At 29.8% G+C, this 16,153-nt stretch overlaps 2 protein-coding genes across 2 annotated transcripts; both read right to left on the reverse strand.

Annotated features, from left to right (window-relative positions):
• Nucleotides 1-1,201: 1,201 nt before the first annotated feature.
• On the reverse strand, nt 1,202-3,681 carry LOC113854232 (xyloglucan endotransglucosylase/hydrolase protein 9-like). The gene is made up of 4 exons (XM_027485132.1): nt 3,411-3,681; nt 3,123-3,223; nt 2,408-2,601; nt 1,202-1,914 (listed from the first exon to the last, which is right to left on the reverse strand). Exons 1-4 carry the CDS (start codon nt 3,559-3,561, stop codon nt 1,491-1,493), a joined length of 870 nt encoding a protein of 289 aa, XP_027340933.1. The 5' UTR covers nt 3,562-3,681; the 3' UTR covers nt 1,202-1,490.
• A 7,374-nt stretch (nt 3,682-11,055) lies between these two features.
• LOC113856408 (probable terpene synthase 11) lies at nt 11,056-15,067 on the reverse strand. The gene is made up of 7 exons (XM_027488208.1): nt 14,891-15,067; nt 13,877-14,138; nt 13,134-13,506; nt 12,131-12,349; nt 11,908-12,046; nt 11,562-11,810; nt 11,056-11,349 (listed from the first exon to the last, which is right to left on the reverse strand). The coding sequence occupies exons 1-7, from the start codon at nt 15,065-15,067 to the stop codon at nt 11,056-11,058; spliced, it is 1,713 nt and encodes a 570-aa protein (XP_027344009.1).
• Nucleotides 15,068-16,153: the final 1,086 nt, after the last annotated feature.

Here is a 16,153-nt window from a genome sequence, read left to right on the forward strand (position 1 = left end):
TAATAACGTTTCGTTAAATATCATTTTAGAGGTAATAATTATAAATTAACTATAATTTAAATTTTTAAATAATAAAAATATTATAATAAATTTTAATAGATTATTTTTAAATATAATTCACAATTTATTTGTTGTTTCTGTTTTAAATCTGCACTGACTCATCTAATAATTTGAGTCACAAATTTTACATAATGTTATTTTTTTAGTGTTGCATGTTGATATTATTAAAATCATATATGATTTTAATCATTTTAAATTTTAATAATAATAATTTATTTATAAATATATATAATAATAAATAGATATAATTAATTTTATGTTTAAATATAAATAGACAGATAAATATAGAAATAGATATTAATTAATATTACAGGTGACTTTAATTATTCTAAATTATATTAATTGTAAATTTAATCATAAATACATATAGTAGTAAGCATGTATAGTGAATTTTAGATCTAGATATAGTAATATATTTCATATATGATTGGATACTGTGCAACATAAGTTACAAATCTGCTCCTTTGTTTTATTATCTTATAGCTTATCCTTAGTTAAATCATGTTTTTGGTCAATACTTAATTAAATCATTTGACTCAGAAAAAGTGGCCTGTATATAATTCCAGCCTTGATTTAAGATGGCCCATAATCAACAATTTCACCCATCGTAACATCTAAAATTTTGTACGACCAAAGAGGTTTTCAGTAGCCCACATACGAGAGCCCTTAATATGGTTAAGAGAGTTAATTGGTCTTATTATCGTGGCCACCAACTATATAAATATTCTTTTAAATGTATCAATCAAAAATTTTTTAATATATTTTATCATGGTATTTATATTAATAAAACATTGACTCATTTATCTATATAAATATTTAATATATAAGTTACTAATGTAATGATTTGATTTAACATTATTAATATTTTAAAATAATGCATAAATTTGTAACATACTTATTCTTATTAATGTGAATAAGTTATTTATTAAAAATAGGAAAATATAATGAGTGAGAATTAGCAGCATAGATTTCACGTGTTTGTTGTCAAGTTGGACATACCCTAGCAATTATGAATAAAGCCACCTAAAGGATCCTCAATTTTTGGCACTTTCTTCGGTTGAAAGTCATCGCAAAGGGTATTCTTGCGTTACATTTTTTGTCCGAACTGAATTATTAATTAAGCCCACATTCAACAAACTAACAAAACCTTAATAATTACATTAAATTACCCCTTTAGATTTGGTCCTAAAATTTAAACAATGGGGCCCACAATACAATACCGATTCATCTTGTCAATTATTCGATATTCCCCGTGAACTTGCGGCACCCCAACGCGAGACACTCTCACTAGTAAATAAATAAGATTGAATTGCACGAGAAACAACGAAATAAAAGAATTCACATAATGTTAACAAATATATTACAACGTGAAACATGAAGGACATGTTCGAAGTTCATAAATTCCACCCTTCTCTACCCTAATCCCTAATTCAGTGGTGAGTGTGATGGACACACTCAGCAGGTGTGACAGGGAACCTAGCAGTGTCGGTGCAATAATCATAAACCATATGGTTAGCCTTAACCCACATAAGCTGGTGGCTCTGGTGCAAGGTAAGTTCCGCCATTGTTGGTTCGTCCCACCAATACTTCTTATCCTCAGAGCTGCTACATTTCTTAGTGTTATCTGCTGACGTCACTGGCACCGGGCACTCACATGCATTGATCTCGAAATCCTTGTAGGTCGCAATGAAGGGTCCATGGCTCCAATCTGTCTTCACACGACCACCCTGAGTCGCCCAATCGTCTGCATTCCATATCGAGCTGTACACACCCATCGCTTGGTCTTTTGGGAATGGAATTCCTTTGTGTTCTAAATTTGTATGCACCCTCACTGGCGTATCATCCACTAGGAATCTGAACATTCATACAATTATGCAAATTCAACGTTACTTGTAGGATAAATACCTCTTGCATGTACCATTATTTATCCATTTTTTTCTTTTTTTTAATCAATATTTAGTACATATAAGTTTTTATTATACGTGGGTCTTAGAATAACCGGTTATTTAGACGCATCGGTTACGACAACTGCTACAAACAATGCACCTATTAGAGCACTAGGGTAAATTACCCAAGATTCTTCCTTCTTTTGGCTTTTACCATGGGTCTGGTTTTATGTGACCCAAAGGAGACATAATTATACACCTATGCTATGATGGCACAAGCAAAACTGACAAAAGCATGCAATTTCGTGTTTTCTTTCTTTTGACAGCTTATCATGTTCTTGTAAAAAGAGTCCAGATTCACTAATTTTACTTACTTTATAATGATAATCAAGAAAGGATTATTAATGGTTTACGATTATGCCTAATTAAGTTAACACGGACAATTGGTACTTAATACTTACATAACTTGGCGCTGGTTCCAGAAGATAGAGTAGGTATGGAAATCCTTGGTGGGGGCATACCAGAGGTTGAGTCTCTGCTCCCTGTTACCGACCCCATTCACATACACATTGGTCTGCACTGAGTAAGGTTCGCCGGTGGTGTTGCCCAAAAACTCAAAATCAAATTCGTTGTGATTTGGGCCGTCTGATGACATCTACACCACACAAATATAATATCGTTATCCATAGTCTTAGTCATTTAAGTAGTAACATCAATTATTTGTCTAGACTCTAGGAGTCACATTCACTCATAAAGGTCAATGCATAAAAGAAAATAAAGTGCATCGGATTATTAGGTTGATCAATGTCAAAATTAAGGGATCACATTGTAATTTTGGAAATATTGGCTCGTGTATTGAAGATGGAGACAGACACAATAAATGAGGGAATCAAGTGGACATAAGCAAGGTCACGGGTTCAAATGAATTAGGTAGTTGGCACTAATGACTCTGGTACTCGTCTATTCATGGATTCAAGTTTAGAGCTGTCTACATTTACGAAACCTTCAATGCAATTAGCTAAATATGCAAACTACTTCTATATTCAAATAGAGGCCCCATGGGCATTAAATATCTCTTAGATGTGTAATTAGAGAGTAATAACCACCGTACGAACACAACAAAAGAGTAACATCAGCAAATTAAAAATATTTATGTATAGTTAAATTTTCACTTACATAGAATGCAGTAACGGTTCCAGCAGAGTCACCCTCCACAAGCTTAAGCTGGATGCTCACTTTCCCAAACATATACTTGCTCTTGGATCCAAAACCAGCACCTGCAATGTCCACATGTTTGGCTGTAAATAACACAAAGAAACAATATTTTTGCAATAATAGGAAACCCATATAACATTATTTAACCAACTATTAAGAATCAGATCCAACAAAAACAATGTTAAAATACTGAAAAAAGGGCAAAGGCAACAGCATTACGTAAATGTTATCCATAAAATAGTTAATTACCGGAGTAATTATCAAGTTTCAATTTAAGAAGTTCTCCTTCATGGATGAAATGATCCATAGCCCAACTAGGCTGAAAGAGTTCGTCAAACTTGGCAGAGGCAGCTAACCCCATCAACACAAAACCCACAAACAATCCAAACATCTTAGACATTGGAAACAAGAGTAGCTGAAGAAGACGCAGAGAAAATAACAAAAGAAAAGAAAGAATGTAACGTTCTGAGAAATGAGGAGAGTGAAGTGAAGCTTCTACTCTCAAATGGCTTGTTTGTGAGGGCTCAGAGGAGAAGGGTAAGGGCGTAGGGTATTATTTATAGCCACAATGATTCCACGTAATGAAGTGTGTGCCACGTCAGATGCCACGCTGTGGATTCAAATTCCAAGGAATGGACAAAACATAAATTGATGTGAGATTAAAAAATGTAGCCGTTACTGTGGCCAGTGATAGCTGGCAAAAGCTGTGCACAGGGAGTGGGTACCACTCATTCTAAAAGAATGATGGCAGATCTCATCCACTAGAATTTTGCCACGTGCTCAAATACAGCTGGTGCTCTCGACTCAACAGTTGTCATCGGCTGTATGAGTTTAAAAGTCTCCTACTTTTCCTCTCTCCGCTTCCATTCCCTTATCCTTTCAAACATTCAGGGGTTCTTAACAAATTCAAATCAAAATGTTTATTCTTTTGTAACATTTTTTATGTCATCAAATAATTATATTTTTAATAAAATAATTTAATGTGTATAAAAATTTATTAAATAAGATTAGTAGCTAAATAATTGTTTGTGAAAGGAAATTTTTAGAGAGGAAAGGAAGATATAAATTTATATTTTAAATAAATAAATTTAAAAATAATATTTTTGAAAAATTAAAAATATAAATTAATATATTAACAAAAATTTAATATATTTATGATCATAAATAATATATAATTTTTAAATTAAAATTAAAAATAAGCCTTCTTTTCCCTTTTCTTTCAAGAACTCTCCTCCCAAACATACCCTAAATGTTTGTATGTTTTTTACATGGATCATACTAATTAATAATCTTAGTATATTGATTAAAATATCATTAAATAAATTATATTTACTATAAAACATGCCAGATATATGTTAGAATTTACAAGAAACGTATATTATTATACATTTCGATCAAAATATTTTCTTTATCTTAATTTCTTAACAAAATTTTTACAATTATTTTTTCCCTGCAACTAATAAAATAGTTAGATAATTTTTTCTCACTTCAAAACTATACCCGTCTGTACTCTTCATTTTTAATGACATAAACTCATAAAGTAATCAAATAAATGAAAACTATCTAAAATAACTTATTATAAACATTTCCAACGTTAAAAATTTCTAAATAATTCCTTCGCAACACACGCACTCAAAAGAATAATTTGCTTTTCTTTTAGTTGTTGGATCATGATTAAGTTTGGTAATTAGACATGATAATTTCACGCTTTTCTCCTATTAAAATCATTTAAAATTTTACTACTTCTGTAAGTAATTATTTCAACAAGTATCATTCATCAATTTTAAGAAACTATATTAAAAAAAAAACACAAAATTGCTCTTAAACGTGACTCGTGTAAATAGGAATTTAGAGAAACTTTATAGTTCACCGAAAAATCGTGAATATGATTTAAAGAGGTGAGATATATGAATAATTTTTTAATTATAAAAATTTTAATTCATTTTTATAAATATTTATTGATAGATTTTTCCAAACTAAACGTCGTATCAATAATTAATGAGTCAAATTCCTAAAAATTAAAAAGCAGTTCATCCAATAAATTTGTCAAAAAAATTGGTTAGTAATTTATTTAGAAAAAAAATGCTAGGAACATTCTTTAACAATTTTTTAATATACTTTATTATTAAGTATAATTTGTCTGAGTTTTATTAAATCATCGAGAAACTCATCAAATAAGAACAGTGCTTAATTAAACAATTAAAATTATAAATTTAATACTATTCATACGTTCTATCATTTTTTTAAAAATTAATATTTATCGATTGTTTTACCAAAAATATCTTAAGATATTCTTTAACAGGACGCTGATTACATTTCTCGGTGCGGGAGTGCTTTGGTTTTGGAGTGGGGTATCTGCTTTGTGTCTCGTTTTTGCTTTTGCTGACAGCATTTCCAGCTGTATCGTGCAAAACGCAATTATACAAAGGGACCAATTCATCTTTTTTATATTCATTCATCAATTCCCTCTTCGAGTTATTATGCTACATTTCGATATCTTGAGATCTGTGCGTTGTGTTTATTGGGAATATTCATGGTACATATGATTATTTTTAATCACTAGTGTAAGCATATATCCCTGTGTGAATGTTTTGCAATGGCCAATGGACCACTAAAATCTTTAAGATTTGTAATTTTCCATTTTAAACAAAAATTGAATGAGATCTTAATGAGAATGAGCATGTGGGGTTGAAAGATTCGTGTAGAGATTATACCAAACTCTACCTTTCCATCAATTTATAATGAAAAAACTTGTTCCCTCTCAACCCATATTCAACCCAAACATAGTAGCAATAAATAAATATGGAACCACATTTTTCGTTTTACCATTTCTTCTTTCCATTTTCCATTTATTATCGCCTTATAGCAAAGTTGACAGATATGGTTACGAGTAAATGCAACTACTAGAATTTATTTCTAATTTAAAAATAGAAATTTATTACGAATACTTTAAAACATTACCTGGCTTGGTCTTGGCCGTATTATAAAATAAATTGCTTGTTACAAAATTTTTAAAAATATTTTATACATTTTATTATCAATTACGATTATTTTACATGTAAAAAAGGGATATAGTACTTTCTTCACTTGGTCCCTCTTTACAAGAGGCAGATAAAGACGGAGGGTCACGCAAACCAAGAAAGAATAAGAGTTGCTTACTACTTTTCTCTTAAACAAACACACCTTGTTCACTTAAATTTTTTGCTAGAAAAAACATCTATATCAACATTACATGGTAAACACAAAAAAATACTTATATTTGTTATTTTTAACACACACCCTTTGATTTTTGTTATGATACATAATTCGGATTTATTTCTGATATTTTAAACATAAAATAACATAAACAAATCTCTATTGTATAACTATATAAAAAATTCTAAATTTCTAGATTACGTTATTTTTTAAAAATATCAAACACGTGATAAGTAAATTCTCCTTTACTATATATCACTCCCAAGTTCTGAAGTGGGAAAATGTATGTTCCAAACATACAAAACTTGGATAAAGAATTATCATAGATATATTTTCATCTTCTGCTATGTATTTATAATTTTAATCTAGATTAAAAATTAATATAATAATATTATTTATATTTAAATAATCACATTAAACTTATATATAAGGTTTCAATATTGTAAAATTTTGTATTTTTTAAAAGATTTCCCCTGTTTTATTTTTAAAATTTAGTCTACTAAAAATTATTCTCCGTTTTTATTTGATCATTCTGTTAAAATTTAACAATTTATTATTTATTTATTTCCATAATATCTGAGTTTATTTTATAATTTAACTAAAATATAACTAGATCAAGATATATCATTAACACTATTATCTACTTTTATACATTTAACAAAATTTTAAATTTAATTATTTAAATTAATATTTAAAATATGAAGATAGTAAAAATATAAATATCACATCAATATTTTGCCATATCATAAACATCTGAGAATACTTTTTAAACTAATTATAAGCTTATTCTACTAACTGAAAATATTAAAATATATTTAATAAAACAACCAAATTAGGTAGTTATTATGATTTTTTAAAATATTATTCTAATAAATATTTTAAAATATTAATTTTTAACGACTAGCTGATATTTTTTTTTACTTTTATGGTTGTTATTTCCAAGTTTTTTTTTTTTGCTATATCAAGTATTTTTTTTTTATCCATTCAGTTTTTTCCACTTTAATATCTTTACCATTGTCATGTTCAAAATAAGAAATTAATTTTATAAAGTTATTAAATCTCATTTTTAATTGTATAAATTCATGAGAATAATAATATAACCTATTTTATACAGTCTCATTTATTTAACGAAAACAATAAATTAAAAATTATGACTATTTTAAAACATATAAATAAAAAATCTTAAATCTTAGTTTAATATTTAACAATATTTTTATCTGTTATTTTATATTTACTATCAAATTTAATATTAATTATATTAAATATTTTGAATTCAATTAACAGATTTTTTAAACTTTCAACTTACAAACAACTCTTCAATTTTTACTTAACTTATCTGTTAGTTTTTCAAACACACTTTATACGGGTGACAAATAACAAAAATAATTAATACACCATTAATAAAAAAATCATATAAAAATAAAAAGGATTTTTTAGAGAGTTTATTTAAAAAATAAAATGAAAATGAAAATTTAATCTATTAAAGGCTTGTTTAAACCATAAAATTATTTGATTATGCTGAAAAATAATTAATAAAATGACAACATAAAAGTTATAATACATAACCATTATTACGTGAGATGGGTTACAATGATATGGTCAGAAAGATGAGGGAATGCAGACGCATGCAGGGGGTGAAAAACTCGTGTTATCGTCGTCTATTGCTTCAAAATCCATGGAGAAACCACAGTGAGTGGTACCGTGGCATTTATCGAGTAAGAATGCTACTGCTACGGGTAGAACTGTGGCGAGTGCGGTGCAGCAAATGCACGTCACATTCCTCATTTTATAACAACAGACAACAGTAGTCAGTAGATGGCCATCACGTGTATTATGGATAAGGAAAGCTTCCAACAGCACATAAATATATGCTAAGTAATACCTATTCATCTCCATAGCTGCAACCACGTGATTCTTACGTTTACTTGGATGTCATCACCTCTTCAAGCAATTGCCCAGACACAAATTTGATGAATAAATATATAAATTATTGATCGGCGATTGATTAAATATCTTTGGACCAATTAGAGGGTTACTGGATTTTGGAAAGTTTTAAAGACTAGGCCTACTCGATGCGTGCAATGTATGACACAAAAATCCTGGTCTGTTCTATATGGACTAGAACCTTAAGCCCAATTTCAAGAGTTGTTTCATGTAGAGCCGGTAGTTATAAGAAAATGTTGAATGCTGTAAACTATAAAATAATTTGTGAAAATGCACACAAAAAAAGTCTCTCTTTCAGTAACATTCCTTTTTTTCTTCGTATTGTTTATTCTCTCTCCACTCATATACCTATCTCTCTCTTAAAAAATCATTTGTAACACTTTTCATGAAAAATCTTTTATAACAAGTAACATTGCTGATGAGTAAGTGATTCGACTAACTAGCTTGTTAATTAATGAAGAATGGGAAAAACTATTGCTTGCATGTATGGTATAACACTCATGCTTAAGGAGAAAGGCTGTCTCATTCCATTTAATTTGTCAAAGGGTGCAAAGATCACATTCATCTTTACCCTTAGCAGTAGGTGAAAAGATCAATGTTTGCAAATAGTCATCAACAATGAACGTATTTTGATAATCTCCATGCTGATGAATGAGTTGAGCAGTTCTAGCCATGTTAAATGAAGCTTTCACAACTGATGAAGGCAGAGTAATTGTTTTCCACGCAATTTCGTGGGTGGCATTATACAATGCCGTATTGCAAATCTTCATATATTCAGGCAAATGCTCCATCACATCAAGATCCCAACTTGACAATAACATTAACTTCTCATTTGGTTATTAATTTCATTACTTGAGTTTAATTCCCACAAATTCCAGAAGTAAACCTTTTGATCGCCTTGGTAAAATGTACAAGCTCATCTAACGGGCCGCAAGTGTCAAGACATCCTCCATTACTAGCAAAATTAATGAAGATGGTTTTTGTAAATTGAATGCGGTTATTTGAAAATTGTGGTTCTGGAAAAATCCTCACTGTCCATAGGAAGCACTCTATTGGTCTATCTCTGGCAAAACCAAGTCTTTAGAAAGTTCCAACTCTTTTCCGGTCCAACACTGTGGCTTTGTTCAGATATAGTCAACTCTAAACCTACATATGAAAAATGTCATTTGCCGCAACTCAAAGCATATTTGCTTTACAAATAGTAATTGACTGAAAATGATAGCAAAGTTACGTTGTGATTGGGAAAATCAATTTATCAATAAAATAAAGTTACAATATATATAACTCTTATGCTTATTCATGGTAGTAGTAGGTTACGAAAGTTTAAAAAATTGAAGTTTAATACTTTGAATAATAATTTACATCAAGTTATAATGTTGATTTATTACTTTGTATGGTAAAAATATTATAACCATCGTTTTTAGGAATAACTTTAGTTATTTCTTTTATTTTTATTATATTTTTAAGATACATATATATGATCCATTGATATTAAATGTAAGTTTAAAAGATTTGTATCAGATCTCAATTGTATAAATCAAATAATTTAATAATTAAAAATTTTATTATTTTAGTTTAAACTTATATTGTCAATGGATCCTATCTATATACGTGTGTATGAAAAATTAAAATAATTATATATAATATAAAATTTTAAGTTGTTTAAAGAAATAAAATGGTCTTTTAGTCGTTTGTTATGTTTGACAAGTAGTATTGTTATTCTCCCCACATGTAAAAGATTCAAATGTCTTCCACGAAATGTGAAAAATCAAGCTTTCAAGATACTTTTAAGCACTAGCAACTCCCCAAACTGTGACACATGCCAGAAGATCGACGAATTCGAAGCCATGGAGAATGCACTTTTATCCATTTCACTCAACAAATTGAACACATTTTCTCTAAGTTGCCTGGAGAATATAAGCCAATAGTTGACCAACAAATATCCAACTTACATTTGGCAGTACAAAATTACAAAGATAACACCGATTTGAAATTAGCAGTTGCACTATACCTCAAACTTTATAGCTTCCAAACACTAAAACTGCATGAAATAGAAACAAGAAATAAGAAATACATGTGGTAAAGATTAGCCTTTAGATTATGCAACTTTAGTTTTTTTTTTTTTTTTGTCAGAACAACTTTAGTATGGATAGCCAAATCGGTATTCCAATCCAACTTCAGTTTATCTCCAACCAGAATTGGTTATTTTCATTCTTGGCAGCTTCAAGTGTCGTCTTAAAAACTATTTTAACTACATACTGATAAACAAAAGCTCAATTTAAATAGCTGTGAAATTTAAAAGTATTATGTCTCCACCAAAGACAATTTTACCTACTTGCTTGTAACAATGGCAATAGTGGGTCGTAAAATGGGGAAATAATTAAATCTATGTATGCACCAAAATAAGCAAAACTTCCCCGCTGAAAAGGGTCTCAGACTCACCGTATCCTAAACTGGCTGATATATACCTCAAGATCAATTTTTTTTACTTCATTGCTCAACTTTTATTTTATTTTTTTCCCTTGAAATAAAAGTTTATGGGAAGAGAAGATTATCTCAATCCATATATCAAAGTAATTTATTTCTCCTCTAAATAAATTCATACATTTTATCTCTAAATATTTAATTAAACTAGCACATTTCTCTGCTCTCTAGTTTCAACTACTCCCCCCCCCCCCAAAAAAAAAAAAAAAACAATAATAATAATAAGTTACAAATCCGAGTCATGTAGCCCACAAGTGGTATCACTTTCATATCAATAGCTAGTAGCGGGTGTAAAGAGCAATGTTTGCACATAGTCATCAACTGTAAAAGTGCTTTGATCGTCTCCATGCTGATAAATAACTTGAGCAGTTCTAGCCATGTTAAGAGAAGCCTTCACAATTGATGGAGGCAAAGAAGATGTGGTCATGGCAAGGCCGTTTAACTCTGACCACAAGTTCCCTATAAGCTGCCTTATATGTCTCCTTGCAACATTTTCATCTGAAATATCATTCTCTCTCATGAGACACTGAATGCTACAAGCATTATCCCCTCTTTCTTGTTCCTCCTGAAAATGATACATCACCAATTTCAAATGACAATATCCACTCTCTTGTTCTAATATATCTACAATATAAATAATATTTTTAACTTAACTGCAATAAGGAATTTTAGGAATTATGGTAATTTTGATGACAGGTCAATTAGATGCGAATCGATTACTAGCTAAGAGAAAAGAGATGGATATGTATGTAAATGTACAAATATGTTGAGAGATACCTTTGAGGTTCCTAAGTCATCCCAAAGGCGAAGAATCTCCCCAGAGCAAGAGAATAGCCTGGGATATGGCTTCATCATGGAAATGGTTTCCTTTGAGAGGTCATCACCAATAAGGAAAGTTGCATGCACCAAGGCCATGTATGATCCTGCAGTAATCACCCCATTATCCAAATATTCCCTATAAGCAGGTATGTGTCCGTTGTTGAACCATTTGGCTTCTTCTAGAAATGCTTCAAATATGTCTATCCACTGCACCAATTAAGCATCAATTTCTCATTAACCAATCTCTTAGTTGTGGCTTTAGTTTCATACATGTTTCAATTTGAAAGGGTATTCATATTCCTACCGTTCTTTTCAAGCAAGCAACAACTGTTAGCCCGTGCTCTTTCTGAATTTTGTAAGCAATTTCATGGGTAGTATTATACAATGCCATATAGCATATCTTCATATATTCAGGTAGCTCGTCCATTGCATCAAGATGCCACCTGTAAAATAACAATAATTTTGATTATTAATTTCAAATTAACTTCTCTAGTTGAGTTTAATTCATGCAAATTATAAAAGTAGACCTTTTTATTGCCTTGGTAAAAAGAACAAGTTCATCTAATGAGCCATAAGTGTCAAAGATATCATCCATAACTAGCAAAATGCAAATGGCTTTTGTAAGTTCAATGCGGCAGTTTGAAAAACGTGGTTCTGGAAAAATCCCCACTGTCCATAAGAAGCACTCTGCTGGTCTATCTCTCGCGAAACCAAGTCTTTCAACTAGTTCCAATTCTTTCCACCACCTAAACATACAAGAGAATCTGTCATATGCGGCATTTCTCAAGCACATGCATTTGCTTTAAAAATAGTAACCAGTATTACACCCATTTGATGAACAAAAAGAATATTAAATAAAAATAATATATTAAAAATTTAGTTTAAATATACTATTATGTTCAATTATAAATGTTATATCAACAATAATTATTTATTTTTAATAATTAATATAAAATTTATATGTATCGTATATCATAATCAGGTGACTGACAATATATATACACTAAAATTAACTAAGATACTTTAGATAATTGAATTACTTAAACTCTAAGCTCAAACACCTTACTCATGACTTGGGTCCAAATACTAAAATCTTAATAAAATTTAATATATTAACCATCATCACTTAAACAATAATCAACTGAAAAAAAAAATCAAGGAAGTGATCGTAGAAATCAAAGTAGAAAATTTTAATATAGAAAATCATGGAACATGATTGACAACATATTTGCACATATCTACATCGAAAAGAGATTCCTTGGGTCACATTACTAACCATTAAATATATATTATTATAATATATAAATTTATTAAATAATATTTTTTTTTATAAAACTAGACGGTGTAATCACACACTGAGTCCCTCTTATGTGAAACTAGAAACTTCACACGAAGGGATCATGTTCCTCTATACACCCGTTATTTTATTTCCTCCTATGTCCACCTTAATTCCCATTTTAAATTAATTCACACCAAGTACATCCTTAATTCAATTACTAATTATGGTCATCATGTGGAGCACAATGTTACCTGGAGATCTCTGCTAGTTCTCTTTGGTATAATGACTGAACCATGTCAAAGTCTAATTTTGCCAATTCTAGAAGAGCTGGTATTTGGTTGTTGGCTTGACTATATTCTTCCAGGTAATTTTTGGCTTCTAACCTAGGCATTCTTAGGTATCTTGGAAGCGTTAAGGCTTTGGCGACTTGTCTACCTACTTCAGGACCAAGGTATGGGAGTGACTGATGCAGGTGAGTCCTTGAGAAGTCCATGGCCTGTTGTAATACTTCTTCTCCTTTTGCTCCTAAATATGATGCTTCATACAGACTTAACATACCCCAAATATCTCCTGTCAATGATTCCTTGAAATTTCCGCCCTTATCCAAAAATTTCTTGAATACATCTACACCCAATAAGCAAAACATCAAATTAGTTAGTTTTCTTAACATTTTTGTAATCCAAAAACTTAAGGAGAAGTAATTCACGGGAATAGGCTTGTGAATAAAATTTTGCCATACATCTGTAATAATTTCAACCATATTATCATCTATGGAAGTTAGAAATAAAATAAACAGATTCGAATTCACTTGTGTTTTTAAATAGACACAAACACATTTAATCAATTCTGAAGTAAATAATGGGAAATCATACTCGATTTTTTTGTTTTGTTTTTATCTTACTTTTTTTTCCCTTTTCCCTCGTAATATTTGAAAGAGAAAAAAAGAGACAAACTAAATTCGACATAATGTCAACCAAAATCAAAATGTGTGTACCAGAACAAGTGGGCCAGCCATTATGCCTGAGCAAGCGGAATTGAATGGATGTAGCAAAGAGATCTTGAGCGGTGTCCCAATCCCATACCTTTCCAAGCTGTACGTTGATCTCTTCTTCAACATGGTGCCCAATTCCAAGCCCTTGAATGGTGTCAATCATCTTCAATGTTCTCAGCGGATCATTTGAGTTAAGCAATGCCTCTTGACATGTTCTTTTAACTTGATCCAAACTTTTTCTCCTAGGATCAGTTTTACAAGGTACCTATTAACACCATCATGAGAAAACCAAATAATTGAAAAATGGTGAAAATTATGAAAGTGTGTTCCTGAAACAAATGAAAGCTATATATAACTACGTTCTCCTAATTGGAAATTCATTCTCTGTTTTCACTGCTATGCTTGTTCCTCTTTTGATTGATTTTGTAACCATACAAATAAAAAGGAAGGGGATAAAATGTAATTCTAAGTTGATATCAATGAATAAGCGGTTACGATATAGTAACGAGATGTTTATCCTTAGGTTTGTGAAAAAAAACGAAAAATAAGGAGAAAAATAAGATGAAATATTAGTAGTATAAATATTTTTATACTTTTAACGAATTAAAAATTATGATAAATATAATTTTATAATGTTAGTTGAGAGGAAAATTTTTATATGAAAGTAAAAAAATAAATAAATCTTAACACACAGCTTTATATATATTAAAATGAAATTATTTTGTATGAAAGTGAAAAAAAATTGTATAATCATACTGATCAAAATTTAAAATTTTTAAAAATTACGTGATCTTTTGAAAATGACATTATTTTTTAAAAACTCACATTTGTATATTTTAATCTTAATCATTTAAGATGAAATCTAAATTCTTGCATAAAAAAATACTTTTACTCTGACTTATAAAAGATTTTCTTACTAGATCATGTGTGTAACAAATAATGGCACATAGCTCCTTCTTCGAAAATATTCAAAATTCATTTATTGTTTCAAAGAGAAGAAAAATTGTGAAAGAGTACCTTGTCTCGGAAAGCAATGGATTTGATCGATAATTTCTTATGTATCATCCCTCGTTTTGATGTTTGTAACGATGAGTTGCATGGATGATATGGGAATGACTGTGAATTGTGACAAGCAAGTGAGGTTGTGAGCGATGAAATCGTAAGTTCCGTAACTGCCATAACATTTGTGGACATTGATGAATGACTACTCTTCTGATTGTAAAGTTGCAGCATGATAAGCACAAATATCTAATGCTTATATAGACACACTCAAGTTTTTAAATTGACTTGTATCCTACCGTAACCATGACATTAAGACGTTAACTCTCCTCGATTTGACCTCCGTCGCTTGCTACTTGCTACAAGTTGATGGTTAGCGTACTACACTTCCCTTTTATTTGATTGCACTGTTTTGACAACTTTTACTTTGTATTTTTTTCATATTTATTATTAAGAAAGTTAATCCACTTATAGCTTTCTTTTGAGTCTGATATATAACCTACCTTTCTATATCTGATCATACTATTTAATTTTATATTTTAAAGGTTGCTTGCATTTAAATATTTGTCGTATGCTCGGAGACTTGCTATTATTATGTACCATTTTTAAATGATATTTACTCTGGTAAATCTCGGACTGATACCTTTTATTATGAAAGAATGTGGTATAAAATTTAAATCTTATTTTAAATTATTAAATATAATTAAATTATGTATTCAATTTATTTTTAAAAATAATATTTAATAATATTTTAAACACTTGTTAAAAAATATTTTTTAATAAAATATAATTAATAATTAAAAATATATTGTTAACCCTCCTCGCCAATCTGAATCTATCCATTGGGTGGGGCCGCTATACATAGTCAGCTTCTCTTATTCATTAAAATCAACAACCTTAGTAAAGAAAGCACTGGCAGCAGCCTTCAATAATGCAACTATTAGGGTTGCTGTGTTCTTGCATCTAGATTTGTTAGTTTTAAAAATTATTAAAAAATTATCTATTTAATTACGTTTAAATGTTTGATAATTGTTGTTTAAATAATAGTAGTTTTTCAAAAATTACCCTAGAGTATTTGTTAAGTGCACTAAAATCCTCCGCATAAATGTTACCATGACATGAAATTAAATTTATTTAATATATTTTATTAATAGATAGAAATACGGGTGATAGTTCTTAGTGCTCAAAGATGTTGAATGGTCTCACTAGTATTAAGCTTGACTCGTTAGGCTGCTAAATTAGATGAGCTGAACTTGAAAATTTTGACATGATTTTATTTTG

Source organism: Abrus precatorius, unplaced genomic scaffold (genome assembly GCF_003935025.1).
Source record: "Abrus precatorius isolate BTA unplaced genomic scaffold, Abrus_2018 Scaffold11, whole genome shotgun sequence".
NCBI classification, from domain to species: domain Eukaryota; kingdom Viridiplantae; phylum Streptophyta; class Magnoliopsida; order Fabales; family Fabaceae; genus Abrus; species Abrus precatorius.

What these genes read in the sequence shown, in the direction of transcription:
- LOC113854232 (XM_027485132.1), bottom strand. Translation starts at nt 3,561, where the DNA reads ATGTCTAAGATGTTTGGATTGTTTGTGGGTTTTGTGTTGATGGGGTTA. An exon ending in GAACCGTTACTGCATTCTAT is followed by an intron (nt 2,602 to 3,122) that starts GTAAGTGAAAAT and finishes TGTGTGGTGTAG; the next exon opens with ATGTCATCAGACGGCCCAAA. An exon ending in TGGAACCAGCGCCAAGTTAT is followed by an intron (nt 1,915 to 2,407) that starts GTAAGTATTAAG and finishes ATGAATGTTCAG; the next exon opens with ATTCCTAGTGGATGATACGC.
- LOC113856408 (XM_027488208.1), bottom strand. Translation starts at nt 15,067, where the DNA reads ATGTCCACAAATGTTATGGCAGTTACGGAACTTACGATTTCATCGCTC. An exon ending in GAACTAGCAGAGATCTCCAG is followed by an intron (nt 12,350 to 13,133) that starts GTAACATTGTGC and finishes TTGTATGTTTAG; the next exon opens with GTGGTGGAAAGAATTGGAAC. An exon ending in ATGACTTAGGAACCTCAAAG is followed by an intron (nt 11,350 to 11,561) that starts GTATCTCTCAAC and finishes TATCATTTTCAG; the next exon opens with GAGGAACAAGAAAGAGGGGA.